Source organism: Taudactylus pleione, unplaced genomic scaffold (genome assembly GCF_031769625.1).
Source record: "Taudactylus pleione unplaced genomic scaffold, aTauple2 ptg000079l, whole genome shotgun sequence".
Classification (NCBI taxonomy): domain Eukaryota; kingdom Metazoa; phylum Chordata; class Amphibia; order Anura; family Myobatrachidae; genus Taudactylus; species Taudactylus pleione.
Window position 1 is genome coordinate 2,007,620 of NW_028284481.1, and position 20,711 is coordinate 2,028,330.

At 49.4% G+C, this 20,711-nt stretch overlaps 2 protein-coding genes across 4 annotated transcripts in view; one reads left to right on the forward strand and one right to left on the reverse strand.

Moving 5' to 3' along the window:
* Nucleotides 1–9,251, forward strand: part of SPDYA (speedy/RINGO cell cycle regulator family member A) — a 74,242-nt gene extending 64,991 nt beyond the window's left edge. For 2 of the 3 annotated variants that reach the window (XM_088467961.1, XM_088467960.1), the window contains exon 7: nt 8,697–9,251. In XM_088467961.1, coding sequence (XP_088324087.1) covers nt 8,697–8,779 — 83 coding nt within the window. In that variant the 3' untranslated portion in view covers nt 8,780–9,251. The remainder of the gene's footprint in view (nt 1–8,696) is intronic. The other variant, XR_015877734.1, reaches the window with a different exon arrangement.
* On the reverse strand, nt 8,842–16,485 carry TRMT61B (tRNA methyltransferase 61B). The gene is made up of 7 exons (XM_088467959.1): nt 15,664–16,485; nt 12,887–12,989; nt 12,467–12,657; nt 12,046–12,137; nt 10,748–10,971; nt 10,510–10,596; nt 8,842–9,005 (listed from the first exon to the last, which is right to left on the reverse strand). Exons 1-7 carry the CDS (start codon nt 16,297–16,299, stop codon nt 8,938–8,940), a joined length of 1,401 nt encoding a protein of 466 aa, XP_088324085.1. The 5' UTR covers nt 16,300–16,485; the 3' UTR covers nt 8,842–8,937.
* Nucleotides 16,486–20,711: the final 4,226 nt, after the last annotated feature.

The window sequence follows — 20,711 nt, forward strand, 5'->3', positions numbered from 1 at the left end:
GGGTATAGCTGGATCTGGATCCATGGGCACCACGCAGTTAAAGCTTTAGCTGCTCCCAGGATGCACTTGGGTCCGTCCTCCTCTATACCCCGCCCCCGGCCACAGCACCTCAGTTTGAGTTGGTGCCCGGCCGGAGTCGGGTCACCTGCGCAGGGGGGCTGCAGGAGCAGCCCCCAAAAGCTTTCTATTTTTATTTAAAAAAAATAAAAAAAAGAGCCTGTTAGATTTTTATTTTAAAACAGAGGCTCTAGTGTGGCAGCGACGGGCTGTCTATGCAGACGCCCACGCTGCCGCTCTCCTTCCCCGCTGGCGCCGCGACGCCAGTACTGCACTGGGGATCGCGGCGGGAGGCCAGAGTCCGTACTAGCCGGACTCTGGGTCCCTCCCTGGACTGCTGCCGGAGTCGCCGGGTACAAGGTAAGCCGTGAGTCGCCGATTAGCGGCGGCTCGCGGGTTTTGCCTGCAGATGCAGTCCTTTGCCCCCGGTCCTAGGGGACAGACCGGGGGCCGCTAGCGGTGGCGGCGGGCTCCCCCTCTGAGGAGGAATAACCCGTGGGACCACTAGACCACCAGGGATATATGGCAAGCGGGATGCCGGCAAGCCCTGGGGTTAATATGCTAGCCAGGGGAGGAAGCCTTCCCTGTCAGCGGCTCCTCCCCTCAGCTCATCGCGCCTTTCAGCACGGAGTCTGGCGTCGCTGAGCTGCAGCTACTCGGCCACTCCTCCTCTGAGGTCTCCAGCGGCCATTTTCTCACAGTGGCAGCGCAGATCTTCAGGGAGCACGCGGACCGGTCCCCCTGTGTACCTCTCCCCTGATTAAGGACAGCGTACACAGCACTATAGCCCTCGCAGACACTGAATCTGGGCAGGTTGATTGTAGTGGAAAGGTGCAGTGAGTATATCTTCCTGCATGGTATGTGACTTTTGCTAGTGCTGCCTGTCTGTGCTTATTTTCTACTTACTGTCAGCTTATACCTATCCCTTTACTTCTCCTACAAGCCCTACAGGTGTGTGGGGGAGGGGCGTTTCTACTGACCTCACTTATATAGATCACGTATTTGTGAGGTCCGTCACATACAGTTGTGTGCTACTCAGTGCCATATTGTGGGCTGTTGTTCAGCACACCGGTGAGTGCGTTTTACTTCTACCCTGGTGCCAGATATATAATATATTCTGTCATGTCAGACGAGGAGGTTGAGCGCTCAGTGGCTCCGGTGTTGGCCTCCTGCGGACGCTGTTCTGCAGGAGTAGATAGGGAGGATTTGTCACAGGATGGCCTGTGTAGTCGATGCCAGGTGGCTCCTGGCCCATCCAGACCTTCTCTGGCGCAGGAACCACCGTGGGCGATGTTTTCTCAAGTGCTGGTGTCTATTGTGGACCGTCTGTCGGTCCCGACTGCTCTCCCTACTAGGTCGTTGTCCCAGCCGACCATCCCCCATTCCCCGGGTGTCCCGCAGTTATTGCGGAGTCCTCCTGGGTCTCAGTCGGTGGGTCCCTATGCGGGGTTGCCTATGTATATACAGGCTTCCCCTGTGCCGCAGCAGCCTGTGGTACCTTTTCAGGCCCCTATGGTGACTCCTCCACCCTGGGTGGATGTGCTCTCCAACTCCGTGCAAAATTTGGCGGCCGCTTCCTCGGCTTTTCAGTCAATGTTGCAGACTGACATGCCTTCTAGGATTTCAAAACGCCCACTCATGACACGGGCTGCTCAGGTATCGGACTCAGAGGGTTCCTCAGATGATGGGGAGGTCCCTGATGACACTGACTCGGACGCCTCGGTCCAGGAAATGGATACCAAGTCGTCCATTAATGTGCGAGCACTAGTTAGGGCGGTGCGAGCTATTCTTCTTATAGAGGATGAGGCACCGGTTCCTAAGTCGAAGTTTCCTAGTTTCAAAAAAACTAAGGTGGCTTCTGCGGTGTTTCCCCTGTCGGATCAGTTGACGGATCATATGGCGGTAGCTTGGCAGGCGCCCAGTAAGAGATTCCTTACTCAGAAGCGGTTGGCTTCTAATTACCCCTTCCCTGAGGCACATTGTAAAAAATGGGAAACTCCACCGGCGGTGGATTCCCATGTCACCCGTTTAACTCGGGGCGCCACCTTACCATTACCGTCGATATCCTCGCTGAAGGATCCCACGGACAGGAAAGTTGAGACTTGCTTAATGTCTATTTACTCCCTCTCCGGGGCGGTGGCCCGACCGTCCATGGCCATCTCCTGGGTGGCCAAGGCCATTGAGGGGTGGGCCAATGCATTGGAAGATACCTTCCCGGACGACGCTCCGGATGTCCAGCGGGCGTTGTTGGGACAAATAAGGGACGCTGCTTCTTACATTGGAGAAGCTTCTTTAGATGCTAGTCTGCTGACCTCGCGGGTATCGGCTGCAGCGGTGTCTGCCCGCCGATCCTTATGGTTGCGGTCCTGGAGAGCGGACTCTGATTCAAAGAAAGGTCTGGAGGCCTTACCTTTCAATGGGGAATTACTATTTGGTCTGGACTTGGACAAAATAGTGGACACCCTGGCTAAATCCAAGTCGGCCTTCCTCCCTTCGGCGGCACTGCCTGCTAAGGTTCGGAGTTCGGCTTTTCGTTCCTTTTCGGGTTCAGGGTAAGGCGAAAGGTCAGTCCTTCCCGAGACAGTCTGCGAGTAAGACGGCCTCTAAACCCAAGAAGCAAGCCTGGAGTGCTCGGCGCCCTTCTTCCAAGCAGGAAGATAAACCTGCGGCCTGATGGGACTGGCCTCCCTCTGGGGGACCTCAGAGTGGGAGGCCGACTTCTTCTATTTGCCCAGTGCTGGCACAATACCACCACGGATGCCTGGGTTCGAGAAGTGGTCTCCCAGGGGTACGCCCTGTCTTTTCGGCACAGACCACCCCACCAGTTTTTCTGCACAAGTCCTTCTCAGGACAAGACCAAGGCGTTACAGGTTCAGGAGGCTATAGAGTCCTTGCTGAAAGCAGGGGTCATTGTTCCCGTTCCTCTATCACAACGAGGGACGGGGTATTATTCGTCTCTGTTTCTGGTGCAGAAACCCAATGGTTCTCATCGCCCTATCCTCAACTTGAAGTCTCTGAACAAATTCCTCAGAGTTCCCAAGTTCAGGATGGAAACGTTACGTTCCATCATTCTGGCGATGGAACCGGGGGATTACATGGTGTCCCTGGACATCCAGGACGCCTACCTCCATGTTCCGATAGCATCTTCACACCAGCGGTATCTGAGGTTCGCTATCCTTCAACACCACTATCAGTTCCGGGCGCTACCCTTTGGTCTCTCCACGGCACCGAGGGTGTTCACGAAGATTATGGCGGTCATGGCCGCACATCTTCGGAACCAGAATGTACGGCTGCTGCCGTACCTGGACGACCTCCTGTTGCTGGCGAGCTCCCCGGAGGTACTGCTTCAACATCTCCACCTGACGATCGCTTGCCTGCAAGCACACGGGTGGTTGATAAATTGGAAAAAGTCCTCCCTGATTCCATCACAGCGGATGGTTCATTTGGGAGCCCTGCTGGATTCGCGTCAGCAAAGGATCTTCCTGACTCCGGAGAAGGTCGCCTCCCTACAGCTGCGGATACGCAGTTGCCTGAGCCGTTGCCGCCTGTCGGTCCATTCGGCTATGAGAGTTCTGGGGTCCATGGTGTCGACATTCGACATGGTGGAATTTGCCCAGTTCCATTCCCGGCCCCTGCAGGGGCTGATTCTATCAGAATGGAACGGGTTACCTCACCGGATCCGCTCTCAGGTGCTGGTGTTGTCTCCGGACGTTCGGCTATCTTTGGCTTGGTGGCTTCAGACAGCTCATCTGGTCGAGGGGCGCCCATTTTGGATCCCGGACTGGGTCCTGCTCACGACGGATGCCAGTCTCCGGGGTTGGGGGGCAGTGACCGGCTCTTTGTCGCTTCAGGGTCGTTGGTCAGCGGAAGAAGCACTTCTCCCCATCAACATCCTGGAACTGCGGGCAGTATACAGGGCCCTGCAGTCATCCGGCCCCGCTCTTCACGGAAGGGCGGTACAGGTGCAGTCCGACAACGCCACCACGGTGGCGTATATCAATCACCAAGGCGGAACTCGCAGTCAGGCAGCGATGTCGGAGGTGTCTCGTATCCTGACTTGGGCGGAGGGTCACATTCCAGCGATCTCGGCGGTCTTCATCCCCGGAGTCCTCAATTGGGAGGCGGACTTCCTCAGCCGTCACGACGTGCATCCCGGGGAATGGTCGCTTCACCCAGAGGTGTTTTCAGCTACTCGGGGACTGCCGGAGCTGGACTTGATGGCCTCCCGTCACAATCACAAGTTGCCCGTTTACGGGTCAAGGACAAGAGACGCAGGTGCAAGTCTGGTGGACGCGCTGTCGGTGAAATGGACGTTTCACCTGGCGTATCTGTTTCCTCCGATATCCCTGCTTCCTTGGGTTCTGCGGAAATTCAAGCAGGACGGCGGCATGCTCGTGCTGGTAGCTCCGGCGTGGCCCAGACGTCCTTGGTACTCCGATCTCAGGAGCCTCTCCATCGACGCTCCGTACCTTCTTCCTCAGCGTCGGGACCTGTTGTCTCAGGGGCCCTGCCTTTACCCGGATCTGGGTCGGCTGTCTTTGACGGCGTGGCTCTTGAGACAGCCGTCTTGAGGTCTCGGGGCTTCTCCAGTTCGGTTATTGGTACCATGCTCAGGGCACGCAAACCTGCTTCAGCACGGATTTATCACAGTGTGGCACACTTACTTTCAGTGGTGTGAGTCCAGACATTATGATCCTCAGGTGTTCCGAGTTTCTAGGATCTTGGAATTTCTTCAGTCAGGATTGGATCTCGGCTTACGCCTTGCATCTCTGAAGGTTCATGTGTCCGCCTTGTCCGTGTGGTTTCAACGGCGGATTGCAATACTACCAGACGTTCACACCTTTTTCCAAGGTGTTCTCAGGATCCAGCCTCCCTTTGTGCCTCCTGTGGCTCCTTGGGACTTGGCGGTGGTGCTACGGGTCCTGCAGGGTCCTCCGTTTGAGCCTCTTGAGGCGGTGGAGCTCAAGTGGCTGACATTTAAGACGGTTTTTCTCCTGGCAATTGCTTCGGCCAGGAGGGTGTCTGAATTGGGGGCGCTTTCCTGTCGCCCTCCATTCCTGATTTTTCACCAGGACAGAGCGGTGCTCCGCACTCGTCCTGAGTTTTTGCCCAAAGTGGTCTCGAAGTTCCATATTAATCAGGAACTTGTTGTGCCAGCTTTTCAGTCCCCTGATCTTTCAGCTGGTGAGACTTCCTTAGATGTGGTCCGGGCGCTTAGAATTTATGTAGACCGGACGGCTTCGGTTAGGAAGTCTGATTCCTTGTTTATCCTCTTTGGTTTTCACAAGAGGGGTTGGCCTGCCAACAAACAAACGTTAGCCCGTTGGCTTCGTTCCGTTATTTGTGAGGCTTATGCACAGGAGGGCTTACCTGTGCCAGCCTCTGTTAAGGCTCATTCCACTCGTTCTGTGGGTCCCTCTTGGGCTGCTAGACGTGGCGCTTCTGCTGTTCAGCTGTGTAAGGCGACCACTTGGTCTTCAATTCAAACGTTTTTGAGGTTCTATGCGTTTGACACCTTTGCCTCTCAGGATGCATCCTTTGGGCGCCGTGTACTCCTTTCAGCACAGGAGCGTCCCCGCCCTTAGTTGTACTGCTTTGGGACATCCCCAAGGTCAACCCTGTGGACCCCCTATGGACCCTGAAGTAGAAAACAAGAGATATGATAAGAACTTACCTTTGTTATCTCTGTTTCTACGAAGTCCATAGGGTCCACAGGGCGCCCGCCCTGACGCACCTGGCTTCAAATGGGCTGTGTGGCTGGTCACCGGTTTTCCGTCTCCCATTTCTGTGAGTATGGTTTCTTGTGTGTTCCAGTCTTCCTTCTCTCTGTTTAGTCTCCTCCTCCGGCCTTGGCTGCTTACCAACTGAGGTGCTGTGGCCGGGGTATAGAGGAGGACGGACCCAAGTGCATCCTGGGAGCAGCTAAAGCTTTAACTGCGTGGTGCCCATGGATCCAGATCCAGCTATACCCCAAGGTCAACCCTGTGGACCCTATGGACTTCGTAGAAACAGAGATAACAAAGGTAAGTTCTTACCATATCTCTTGTTTTCTTCTTCAGGGTCCATAGGCTCCACAGGGAGACCTTGGGGATGTCCGAAAGCAGTCCTTTTAAGGGTTTGGACGCTCCTGCACTGAGAGGAGAATCCGGCGCCCAAAGGAAGCATCCTGAGAGGCGAAGGTATCAAATGCATAGAACCTTAGAAAGGTCTGGACAGAAGACCACGTGGCCACCTTACAAAGCTGAACAGCCGAGGCACCACGGCGAGCTGCCCACGATTAGAATGAGCCTTAACAGAAGTCCGTACTTGCGTCGCGGTGACAGAGCGGCAGCGCAGACGTCCAACGGACAAGTCTGCTGCTGCGCGCTGTAGTCTTTGTAAAAGTTAAATAAAGAAAATAAGCTTTAGGGGCTGTTGAACAGCCCCCCCTGCAAAATGGTGACCCGACTCCGACCGGGCTCCAACAACACTGAGGTGCCTCTGGCTCAGGGGCAGGGGTATAGGGAGAGTGGACCCAATGCATCCTGGGAGCTGAAAGCTTTAACTGCGTGGTGCCTGGATTGGTTCCCATCACCTACACCCAAGATCTCCCTGTGGAGCCTATGGACCCTGAAGAAGAAATGTCAGTGTTACAGCTACAGTGAACAAACCATAATCACAGCATATGGGGAGGGCTCTGCATAGTCCCACCTCATTACTTCTATAGTAACAGGTACACATATCTGGGATTTAGGATAATAATGGATCACATTTCAGTTTTAAAACAAAAAATAGTTTCCTTTATTTTTATACATGGAAAACCCGGGTAAGATTATGCTTTGTAATGCTTATTGCGCAGCAGGTGAGCCTCTGTCTCCGAGCTCATACAGGACCAAGGAAGCATGAGAAGTCTGTGGCTATGAGGGAGAGGTATTAAGCCTGGCCACACATCTAAAGATTATCTGTCCAACCAGCCAACTAGCTGATTGGTTGAAATGAAAACCTGGTAAGGGATGAAAGCAAATGACAATCAGCAATTTGCTCCCAAACGTTGGAAAATGGACCAAAACTGTTGTTTGAACAAATAGTTTAGATCACAGGTTCTCAAACTCGGTCCTCAGGACCCCAAACAGTGCATGTTTTGCAGGTCTCCTCACATAATTACTAGTGAAATAATTAGCTGCACCTGTTGATCTTTTAAAACATGTCAGTGAGTAATGAATACACCTGTGCACCTTCTGGGTGACCTGGAAAAAGTGAACTGTGTGGGGTCCTGAGGACCGAGTTTGAGAACCACTGGTTTAGATCAAACATTTAACAAACTTGTCTGACGACCATTTTCATCTGTTTTCTGCCATTTAGGAGCAAATTGCTGATCATCAGTTACTCCCATACGTTACCAGGTTTTCATTCCAACCAATCAACAAGTTGGCTGGTTGGATGTAAGTTGGTCCAGTGTGTGGCCAGCCTTAAGCTGGGTATACACTAGACCAGAGGTTCCCAATCACTATCCTCAAGGCTCTCCAACAGTTCAGGTGTTTAGAGATATCCATGGCTGAGCACAGGTGACTTAATTAGAACCTCAGTCAATTTGATTTAACCACCTCTGCTCAACCATGGATATCTCTAAAACCTGAACTGTTGGGGAGCCTTGAGAACCATGTTTGGGAACCTCTGTCACTAGACAATATATTGGAGGATTTGTTTGAGGCGAATCAGAACGACAACTCATCCAGTGTGTACGCACTATCACACACTCCCGTGCGTTATTCATCTTATCTTCTGATCTGCTGTGCATGCATGGCAGATCATAAGATATGGCGGCTGACACTATGCTTCTGGGGAACGATATATCGGGCGGTCACGCACCAGATCATGCAGTGTGTACGGACCGTCTGATATATTGTGCCGTCGCTGGGTATACAAATCGTATATTGTAGACCCAGCTTTATTTAACCCATATTTAAGACCAGTCAACTGGGACTTTCCTGCAATAAGCAACAGATGCTATCACACATAAGGGGAGATGTATCAAACCTTAGCGAGAGTTTAAGTGGGAGAAATTGTCCATGGCAACCAATCAGCTTATAGCTGTCATTTTAGAGACTGTGCTAGATAAATGATAGCTGGAAGATGATTGGCTGCTATGATAAACACCTCCACTTGATCTCTCTCGAAGGTTTGATAGATCTCCCCTTACGTGTGATAGCTTCCGTTGCTTAGTGAAGGAAAGTCTTCCAGGTGACTGGTATTAAATATGACTAACATACCTTTCCTGCTGCGATTGGTGGCACCGTGTTATCTCCCACCTGGACTCAGGACATCCATACTTCCTAAACATATTGTGGGGCACAGACCAGTCCCCCCCTACTGCTTTCTAATCCTCCAGGCCCTGGTTAAACAGACTCATTTGTTGAGGATAACCTAATACACCAACCTCTTTTTTTCACCCCAAAAGTATTATGTTTTCTGCCAGAACACCCCCCTCATGTTACTGTCTGCTCCTCTCACTTCTTACTGGCTAAAGCAGCTGCAATGTGGGGAAAGCAAGGAGTGTACTATCTATCAGCTGTGTAGTTATCTGTAACACCCCCTACATCCTGCACACTGACAGCTAATGACAAGGTAAAATGTTTGTCTTCTACCTCTTCCCCATTCAGATAACCAAGAGAACAGCGAGACAGGACGGTGTGTCCGGCGCCCAGACAAGTCCATGGAGTGGTTTACAAGCAATGAGGAATAGGAATAGTCACTACAATGTGTGGCAGTAAACAGCACATATTTATAGAATTACACAACAGTGAGTTGAAAGTTCTAATAAACCATTTATTTGACATAATTTAGGTCACTGTATTGAATATTGTAAAAACTGAGCTATGTACATATATTGAGTCCTTGGCATCAGCTTTGGGCCCCAGTTTCTGTAAGTTTTGGTGCTGGTTTGAATTTCCTCAGCTGCACAAGAAAAGCTAAAAAAAACAAAAAAAACCAAACACTTTTGGTGAATTTCAATTAATTTGATTCAATCTAGTATTTACTGTCTTCTGTTATAATATTGTAGGCAACAGCAAATAGTACAAATTAAAATGCCAGCGATACAAAATATAAACTTTTGTTCCTTATTTGGATATTAAATGTTTTGCTTTCTTGCTGTCATGTAAGATGAATGTACAGCTGTACAGATGTGTCCTGTTTTCTTGCTTCTGCCCTTATAAATCGCTAATAAATCATCTCAAATGCTTACAAAGGGATTTTTGTTTTTTAAATTTATTTTATTTCGAACATTGCTTTTCAGTGTGCAATATTTTTTCTGAATTTTTTTCATTCTTCTGGGCACTTAAAAAAATAAAATAAAATAAAAACAATAATGCTAAAATGTTGTCAGACATGTCCTATCCCTGTAACTGTGATTGTTCAGACAGAGGTCTAAATATAACCTTTATGAGTGTAGCCAGGTGGTGTAAGAGGTCCAAGTGTCTGTGCATCTGTTCATGTGTTTACGGCAGGCACAGGTGGAGGGCAGGCACAGGTGGAGGGCAGGCACAGGTGGAGGGCAGGCACAGGTGGAGGGCAGACACAGGTGGAGGGGAGAACAGGTTATGTTATTGTACTGGTGACACTCAGACAACAGTACATAATCCTGGCAGCTCTCATGGTCATTTAATTTCTGCCATAAAGATATAAAGAATTCCAAGCACATATAGGGGCCTGCAATACTCACACAGCAATAAAGTGGATTCATTGTGATATTGTTCTTATTTCACCGTTTTCTTGGGAAGCGATAAGAACTTGTTTGCTAAAACCTTACAGCCAACAAAAGTCATTTTTGAAATGGAAGAAATACAGACACTGAACATATAATGTTTGTGCTATGTACATGCAAAGATGGCCACGTTCTGCATTGAGAAACGCCTGCAAGTAGATGCTTGGTGTGACCAATTGCAGGAATGTGGTACGAGATTGTGATTGTGCCCAAATAAAGTGTGGCTGGAAGTTGTCAAATGCGCCCCATGGAAAATACTGGCACTGCCACCTCCAAGAACAATTACATGTCATGTCGTTTTGTATATAGAACATGGATCTGCAGCCACAATTATATCAGTAACATCCTGCACCCCACTAACATCTAGTCCGTACATCACATTTAAATAATTTGTCCCTATTCTCATTTTGCATTCAAAAGTCCCCCCACCCCCCACCTGTAGCCAAGAGTCTTTGGGGTAAATTTACTAAAGTGAGAGTTTTTAGAAAGTGAGTTTTAAAAGTGATGTTGCCCATAGCAACCAATCAGATTCTAGCTATGATCTTCTAGAAGGTGCTAGTTAAGTAGAATCTGATTGGTTGCTATGGGCAACATCACTTTTAAAACTCACTTCTAAAAACTCTCACTTTAGTAAATTTACCCCTTTGTGTCTCCTTTCTCATATTGTTTTGCATTCGGCAGAAATCTTACGGTGCATAAATTGTATTTACCTGTATGTCCTGTTTGCCATGGCATAGGCCGTGCAATATAAGGCATCTGCCCAAACACACAAGTTTTCATTGGAAGTTGAAGGTCCTCTATAGGAAGAAACAAGGACAACTAGGATCATATATATATTATATATATATTTTTTTTATTTTTTTTTTGTGTAAAATTAAATAGAACTAAGCAGCATGAAAAGAAGTGTTTGTACCTCTCGGGAAAAGGTCAAACCTGTAACATTCTTACCATCGGTTTGGCTTTCATGGTCCTCATCCTCCTCACTATCGGTTTCTTCAAGGGATTCAGGTGGTAACGTTAACTTGGGTCCAACCCTCTTAGAAATGTTGCCGTCTTTTTGTAACGATGGTGCAACTATCCAGTCCTTTACTGCAATTTCCACGACCCTCTCACATAGTAGGGCAAGCTCACAACATCGGATGCCCTCAAGGAGATCAATTACCTGGGTAATGCTGAAAATGTAGAACACAAAGCACGGAACAGTTCTATCAGTTGTCTACAGCTACCGCACTAAAGTCTCCATATGTAGAACACAGACAAATACTTTGCTCCTAGCTCCTGTGCAACATTCTTTAATATTCACCCTCTGTGCATAGCCATCAAAACGGCAGGGATCGAACCCTGGAGACCATTTCTGTTCTGCAACATCACCCCGTAGCTGCATATGTTCTGCCCAGGCAATCTATATTAAAAGTTTCAATAGGTGCTTTGGTGGGGAAGAGTGAATCGCCTGGACAGCAGAGGTAATCTTCACATCAATATAATGATCAATGAATTCAGTGACAGCACAGCAGCCATCCAAACAGCATTATGGACACATGTACTGGTCACCGAGGGCAGTGCATGAGGCCATCCAGACACAGGGGACGAGGCATGATGCCAGACAGATTGTGTGTGAGTGCGGGGGCAGATACACATTGGGGCATGAGGCTAGAGAGGTAGGTTTGAGGCATTGGGCTGGTGAGACATGGGATGTGGCTGTAAGTAAGTCACATTAGGTAGTGATCTGGCAAATGATGGGAAAAAAATCTTATATAGAAAATTCAATGGTCGGCCTGTTTGTCCGTTTATGCATTCGGACACCCCTGCACCGATTGGGATACCACCAAAGCGAGGTGGTCCAGATCCTAGCCAGGTTTTAGGGGGGTTAGGGTTCCAGTTGGACCTGGCCGGGAAGCCAGTTCTTAGCCTTCCACTGGATGGATTTGGACGAAAACTTCACAAAGTGGTAATATTGGATCTCAGAAGACATACTAGGGGTTGAGGTCCCAGTCGGACCTCCCATTGGTGTACGCTGGGCAGAACTTTGACCAGGGGAGCCTGTCCTAAGCCTTTCGCTGGATGCCTTTGGCCGAAAAATTCACAGAGGGGTGGCAATTGGTCTGGGATGTTTAATTGAATAACTTGAAAATTTAAACTAGGGCAATGTCGGGTACTTCAGCTAGTACTAGTATAAATATAACTTCTTTCCAGGCAAGGAATTTCACGAGGAAAAAAACATTAGCAGATGGACCCTGCACACTTACTTTGGGATGTATACGACACAGGCAGCCCCCTGCTTTAGGTTTCTTATTATTGCTGGCAATATGACTTGTGGGTTCAGCATGTCCAAAGCAGCCTAGAACACAAACAAAAGGGGAATGGGAGACAATTTGGAGAGGTCTACAAATCGTCCTATTTCAGTAGCGAGTGATTATACCTGATTTTATATTAATAGTAATCATGCTCATCGCCGATTAGCAGAAGCACGTCAGAATTATTACCCTAATTCAGGAAAGTTATTTCCTTACCTCCTAGGAAAAAACCTTTGTCCTATTACCACTGAATGTCGTGGAAATACGCCCCGCCCCATCCCCTTTTATTATTCAGTCTACAAAGAGGCACAATTATAATATATGATCCTATTTAAATGCACCTCACAATGGCAGTGACCCAAGTTATACTTACGGCGTCAAACGCTACAGACTTGTAGTCAGACAAAACATCCTGTATATTTCTGTTGATGAAACGCACATTATCCGGCCAAGGCCGTCCGCACCGCAACTGCCAGCCATCCCTCCATCTCAGGAAATTATTTTTTGCTATGGCGTGGTGATCAGAACGGACTTCAATGCTATGTACACAGCCCTCCGACCCCACTGCAAAGGAGAAGGTTACACTGTTACACTGCAGAAATCAGCAACATTTCACTCAATGTTAAACTATCACACAGGCATTTGTAACATTTCAGTCTGCATTGATATAGGAAAGTAGGAACAAAGTTTTATTTCTGGTAGAAACAAACATCTTAAACTGGTATGGTTGTTTTAGGAAGGGGCTTCCCCTTAGACACCCTCAGCTCCTAGATACAATTGATGACGCACTTACCGGCACGTGATAAAAACAGACTCAATGCTCCAGACCCTGATCCGGCCTCTAATACAACATCCCCAGGGCTGAGATCCATCATCATCATCATCGCTGCAACATCCTAATGTGGGAGATGACAGGATTACCGGTGGGTTTAACAGCAACGCATGGCACAAGAGTACACTGTGTATGGACCAGCAATAAGACAAACATAAATGGTCATCTACAGACATAAGAATTATGTTACGCATAGCAACACAAAGTACCATAAATGTAGTGGTTGCCAAAGTCGATCCTCAAGGCACCCTAAAGGAGCATACACCCTCCCTGAGCGATATCGTCTAGTGTGTCCCTGGCAGGGTGTTCTCAATGTCGTTCATGACATTGAGCACACCTGCTGAACAACTCATTAACAATATCGTTCAGCGCCGTCTCTCGCCCCCATTCCCCAACATGCAGCAACCTGACAATATCGCCTGCATGTTTGCCCGATGAACGATAAAGACGAACGACCTGCGGGAACGCGCATCGTTCGTCGTTATCGTTCAAAATTTAGGTAAAAAAGTGGACGATAAAGTGATCGCCCAGTGTGTACACACCTTTACTGTCCAGGTTCTAAGGATATCCGTGATATACTGACTGAGGTACTAATTAAGTCACCTGTGCCCAAGCATGGTTATTCGTAACAGCTGGATTGTTAAGGTGTCTTGAGGACTCTGGGGCTGATTCGGAGCCACTCGCTAGATGCGATCGCTTGCATGATGTGTATGCAAATTGCGTAGGCAGTGCTATTGCACAGCAATACATTAGCACGCCCAGTATTTCTTAGAGAGCGATCACATAGTGTATGCAGACACCCACCAGCCTGTTTTAAGACGCCTACTTGTGCATGTCATGTCCAGGAAGTGTACGCAACCATCGGTATATCGGGTAACATCGGATGCTATCGCAGCGCTTGAGGTTGACCATACCCTTCCGTGTTTTTACAGTGTAAAAACAAGCCAGGTGACGAGTACTATGATGCGGTCTCTTAATTATGCACACCTCTAAAACGCCGTTGAGATGCTCAGACACGCCTGCGTTTGAACCTCCACTGGGGAAGCCAGCGGTCGGCATTTCGAACGTCGGCTTCCTAACTGCATACCCCCCAATCATCCTCATCTCTATCTCCTTTATCTGTTTTTAGATTTTTTTACGGGACAGCAACCACTTTAATTTACAAAAGTATAGGCATTCATGCTTATCAAATGCACATCTCACCGTCAATAGTTCTGCTCAGAAATCAGATACCATATTTCCCTATAGATTGTAAGCTAGTGAGCAGGGCCCTCTTACCACTTCTGAGTTGAACGCACTGACGATGTCGGACGCATTGTAGCAGTTTCAGGAATGTCTTGGGTGGTGACAGGGAGGTGGCTAAGCTGACGCACGGAGATGTTTCGTCTTATGGGAGTGTTACGGCGTGTGTCGCTGTAGTCGTTGCGAACTCAGATGCACATTCATTCACAGGCGGAGAATCTGCACCCAGCCTGGGGCTGGTGCGAGGTTCTATGGTGCGACCGATGGTTGCATCTAAAGACGCACTAAGCGTTTTTTGAGCATCTAAAGACGATCAAAGTGGGCGTCTCAGTTCCTATGAGCCATTCCCTGGATGTGAATGTGCATCAGCATCTGCATAATGTCCCAGGCGTGCGACCGGCAAAACACGCAGACGCCGCTCCGTGTGACCAGAATTAGCCCCCGTCGTGTACACACCAGCACTGTTTTATTACATTGCAAAGCACAATGGAATATGCTTAGTCCTATAATAAATACCATTAGGTGCTGGCGGGTTGGGTACTGGTTGCCAGCGCTCAAGATTCCAGCGCTCAAAATCCTGACGCCGGAATTATGACTTTATGACTACCAGGTGGTTAGTATCTTAACACTAACCCTAATCCTAACCTTAACCCTGCCTCCCAGCAGCCTAACCACCACACCATATATTTAGATGGCATCTACACTTATGACCGAAGAGAAGTAACTGGGCGTATCTTTGCCTTCTCACGTAGGTAGAGATCAAGAATCGCATGTTCACGCAAATGTTGGCTACGCAAAGTTATATGCCTGATTGTGGTGCATTTATTCTCCCCGATTTTCACCTAGTGTGGTGCAGGTGCACGTGACAACGTTTAGTAGTAAAGCAGGTATGAGCGCTGATGCGATGGCTTCTCACGTTACGTACAGCTCTGCATATGGGCGAATATACATATTTTTCTTGTGCACTCTTTTCAGAAACGCAACAGCCGATTTACTACCGACTCTGCATTAGCTTCTATACGTTTCATCTCTGACACTATTATTCCACCGCTTTCTGATAGGCTTTAAAATTATTTGTTGACCTACATATGGCAAAAACCTACAAAAGCGATGGCCCTTTGGGGTAATCACTGAGTTTAACATTGCAAAGTTGGCATCAGTGGTATTGTGCAGGTCACAGGCCTAAACCCCACAATCCTCCCTTCTTTTTGCCATGCTCCATCTCTTCCCGATTAAATACCCCTCCACCCCACTGGCCACTGAACTACTTACTTTGGAGCTGGAGAGAATGGTGTTGATGCTTGACTTAAGCATCTGTCCAGCGGGTGGAGGTCTGCCTGGTACTTGTTTTATGGGAAGGAGAGAAGATTTGGCAGATGCAAAGCTTCATCATGAAGTTCAGTGACCTGTAAACTGCACAATCACGATGCCAACCCATGTAGAGTTACGATGTCAAACCACGATCAACCCATTTAAGCCAGTTTTCATGAGCAAACCTTAGGGTAGGAGATTGTGGGCCCTCTCTTCATGTAAGTGACATATTCTTCTAAAGAGGGTCTTTTCAGAAGGAACTGGAACCCAGTGGAGGTAAAGAGTCTCTGCCCGGGCAGTTTGCCCACGATGTCCAGGTGGCTGATGGCCCCCCAGTTGCTCACGAGTTTGCCAGATCTTTTTAGGGCGAACATCTTCTTGAACATGGAATAGTGTCTTCTCTTGTACTCAGCAACCACCAGATCCCCTGGCATGAATGGTGTGCCCTGTAGAGGCGAGAGGGCACCCTCATCTGGTGCTGGAGGTGGGCTGAGCTGCTCTTTCCTCTGGGGATCAGGCATCTCTGGATCTGTTGTTAGGAGAACACTGATCTCCTGTGAGATGAACTCAGGGGAGATCATGTGGCTGACCCTGTGCAGGGGTGACAGAGAGCGCAGGGGGCGTGCAGGTCTGGTGGGCATGGGGGTTGCAGGCTGCTCTCCCCCCTGCCCATGACCTTCCTGGGAGTCTGAGCAATGGGCACAGCACTGCACATGGACCCGGTGTCCTCTGTCGAAGAGGAGGCTCCCTGTACAGCCAGCAGGGGGCAGCTTACGAGACAGCCAGAGCATCATTTTGCCTGCACACAGGGCCGGGGACATCCTGGGGGTTGATAAAGAATCTGGAGCTATCAGCAGAGCTTCTGCTGGCAGAGGTATCAGCAGCACTGCACTACGTCATCACTCAGCGACAAGCAGGAAGCGAGACCCGCACACACGTGCTTCCAGCACCTGCCAGTGACCGCCCGGCTCACGCACACTGAGAGAGTACTACGGCTCAGTTGCGGCAGCATCAGAGCTCTCGTCATCACAGTCTCACTCACCGCACTGCTCATAGCAGGGTAGCGGTGTCTCGTAATGGTCTGAGCGGTGACATACTGTTTTCCATCATATATTAATAATACCAAACAAATGCAAAGTAAATATAAAACTATAATGCATTTAGTGTCTGTAACCTGGATCCCAGCTGGTTATATACGAGGGTGGTTCAATAGATAAGGGGGCCCATTTACAAAATGTATTTGAGGTAAAATCCATGAAAACACCCGTTTTCGGGGGTTCACCTCAAATACTAAGGCCCGTATTCAATTTGAGGCGAAAAGCCGTTTTCGCGTGTCTTTGGCGGAAACTTTTCGTTGATGACATCATTTTCAAATGTTTTGATTTTACTCCGTATTCAATTTGGAAGACTTTCTGCCTAGGCGGAAAGTCAATGCAATGTAATAGGCGGAAAAGTTTCGCCTATGAATAGCAGGCGGAAAAAAGTGCAGAATTGGGGTTTTGGGGTGCAACGTTGCCGGAACCCCATGCAGCCTTCAGACAGTCCCCCAAAGGTAATCTGTGTCAATTTAAAAAAAAAGACTTAAGAACACCCCAAAAAATCACTTTGAATTTGAGGGCGAAAAAAAAATGTTGGGGGACAAAGTTATAAACTAGCGAACTTGACTCGGGGGGGGGTCCCCAAGTATGCCCCATGTGTTTTTTTTCATTGCAGGGGCTTGCGGCAGGTGGATTTTTCACGATTTTTTTAAACTTAACTTTAGCAACTTTAAAATATGCTGGCCCCCATTTTCAAGTACCCCAAATTTTCTGGGATAAGTTATTTTCTGCAAAATACCCTCCAGAATACTATTCTTCAGCACTTATACAAAAACGCTATTTAGCAGCTATTGAGCCCGTTTAAAAACACCAAATCCCTTCAGCAAGCCAAATCGGGGGTACCATAGCCAACCCCCATGTCAGAGCATCTTTTGGGGGGTGTCAGGCTGATTTCCCCAAATCTGACAGTACTTTCCGCTTGTTAAAGTTTCGCCAGATCCCGTTTTCACCTACTTTCAAATTGAATACGGTGATACGCGGGCACGCGCGCGATACTTTTCCGCCTGCAAAACAGGCGAAGTAGGCGAAAAGTCCTGAGAGGCAGAAAAGTATTGAGGGTCTGCTCAAATTGAATACGGCTCTAAGTATCCCCCGGATGTATTAAGGAGGGACCACAGCAGGTATCTCCGATACCTGCTGTGATCCCTCCATTACCGCTGGTAGCCGCCTCCCCCATAGGTCTCTATGGGGGAAGCGATGCTGCCAAATTTACTAATATCCGGAATGCGATGCATTCCAGATATTGGCCTCGGCAGCTAACGCCATCTGAACATGGCATTAGCCGCTGTAGCCTATGGACTACACACCGCACTATTAGCCGGCGGAGGGATCCGCCGAAACCCTCCCCGTCCCCTGGCTATGGCGTATGTGCATGTGCAGTCCACGAGACTGCACATGCACACCACCCCCTGTAGTGGCCAGCAGCTCTCTGGAGACATTGCAGGGACGGGCTCCTTTCGGAGGCCATGTCCCAGATGATACATCTGGGCCGAAGAGATCGCTTTTTGCAATGCGATGAGGGGAGTTACTGGCATGCACTGATCGCATTGCAAAAGTGATCAATGACAAATGGGCCCCAAGGTAACAAGACCTCTAATTGCGCAATTTCATTCAACTCGTACATATAAGTATAACCCTGAGGCCGGGACTGACGTGAATGGACAAACATTCTCTGTAAAGCACTGCGGAATATGGGCCTGATTCAGGCCCGGTCGCGAGCACTGTGCGCTCGCAACCGGGTCGATGGTGGGCCAGTGCGCATGCGCACGACGGAGCCGGCTCCGTTGTGCGCATGCGTGAGATCCGGATAGCGACGGGCACTCCGTCGCTCCGGGTCTCGCAACAAAGGGGGCGAGCTGTCAATGTTGAGTGACGGCTCGCCCCCTTTGGTGGGCGGGCCGGGGGAGTGGCTGCCCAAACGGAGGCATTCCCATGTGAACACCTCCGTTTGGGGGCGGCCCCACTGACATCACGAGTGATGTCAGTGGGAGAGATTTTGGCTCTGTTAGAGCCGAAATCTCTCTGGGGCTTGCGGCAACGAGACCCTAGCACAAGGGTGTCGTCGCAAGCCCGATGGTCTTGACCATCGCGACCATCTTCCTGGCCGCTCGCCCACAGCTATGCGAGCGGCCAGGAGGCCGTTCTACAAAACCAGAAGGCCGGCCCTGATTCAGAGCGAGCGCTCTGTCAGAGCGTCCGGCTCTGAATCAGGGCCTATGTGTGCACTGTATAATTAACTGGTAGTAAATAAATGAATAAGTAGTATGGCCTTGGTACAGATTAGTTTTCCACATAGGGGCTGATTCCCGTTTATCGGGATTCTGGGAGTCATTCAGACCCACTCGCAAGCGGCAGTACGCTCGCAAGTGGGTCGATGTTCCCCACTGCGCATGCGCACGACGGAGGGAGCTCCGTCGTGCGCATGCGCGAGACCCGGACTGCGACAGCCAAGCTGTCGCTCCGGGTCTCGCACCAAAGGGGGCGTGCTGTCGATGTTGATTGACAGCACGCCCCCTTTGGTGGGCGTGCCTGCCAGACGGAGGCGTTCCCATGGGAACGCCTACGAATCACTCCAGGGCTTGTGGCTGGGAAACCCTACCGCAGGGTTTCCGTCGCAAGTCCGATGGTCGTGATGGTCAAGACCATCGCGACCATCTTTTTGGACGCTCGTATATGCTGTGGGTGGTCACCCACAGCTATACGAGCGTCCAGGAGGACGCACCATTTTAATGGTGGAGGGCCCTGATTCAGAGCGAGCGCTCTGGTCAGAGCGTCCGGCTCTGAATCAGGCCCTCTGCGCATGTGCAGAATGGGTCCTGCGTAGTCACATGCAGCCACTTCTGTGCCTCTGCCTGATTGACAGGCAGAGGCATTTAAAGGGGCGGGGTCGGCCACCGTTTCTGGAAACTGGCTTATCCGCCCCCATTTTCTGGGAGTGGCAAGGCCAGGGACTGCGTCGACCGATGCAGTGTCCTGGCCTCGAAAGCCGGCCAGCTTGAGTAAGCTATTTACTCAGCTGGCTGGCGTTCCGGCACCGTCCACCATCGCAACCACAGATGATCGCGATGGGTATACCAGCCTGCGCAGTGCTGGAATCACAACTGCAGCAGGGGGTGTCATACACCTGCTGCATTTGCATATTAGCGTGGACGGAATTGCAAAGCTGTCTGCGTGCAGCTTTGCAATTCCGGTCGATGCTGAATCACCCCCGTAGTCCTCATACTTGTCTAAGCATTTGCTCCAATGAGGCACCAAGGCATCCATCCCAGCATAGGATAAATCAGTTTGAAGTGCCTAAAGCCAGGACATGACGGCTTGCTGAACCGCAGTTGCTCATGAACTATGTTGTGCACAGTACCCACTGAGATATTCAGTTCATCAGCGATATCAATAACCTGAATACGTTTGTCCTCCTGAATCTCAATGCGGCACAAATGGTCATCTGTGGTGAACGTGCTTGGTTGGCCAGATCCCTGCTCATCTTGAATGTCTGTCCTACTGTTGTCAAAGGCAGCGCACCAAACCTGTTTCCGTGACATGACGTAATCACCAGACACCTCGACAAGTTGTCTATGAAATTCAGCTGCTGATGTGCCATTTAGACGCAGAAATCTGATCACACTTAGGCACCTCAATGTCTGACCATTTTTTAGCCATCTTACAGCTGATGTTGGGACAGTATGACTGATATGAAGCGCAGGGGAAGCAGTGGTCTACCTGCTCTGGCCTGGTGGGAAATTAGAAATAGAGAAGATTACACACAGGTCTTGTTACCTTACTTATTGAACCACCTGCGCGCATATATAGTGACGAAAATGTATATATGAATTTAGCTACCAGACCAGTTGATGAAATCAAAGCCCAAGTGGATGTTGTCCTGAGTCATGCCCACGCAGAGGTGGATCGACTACAATGAATTTAAGTTTCTAAAGGTGGATAAACCACAATGTCCAATTATATATACACTGCCAAAGGTTCATAAATCATTGGTGAAACCACCAGGCAGACCGATCATTTCTGCTCAGGGATCGGTGTTACAGCCTTTAGCTATCTTTGTAGAGAGTGAACTACAACCATTGGTGTGTGGTAATTCCACTCATCTCTGCGACACTGAACAGTTTTTGCAGCCAATTAGA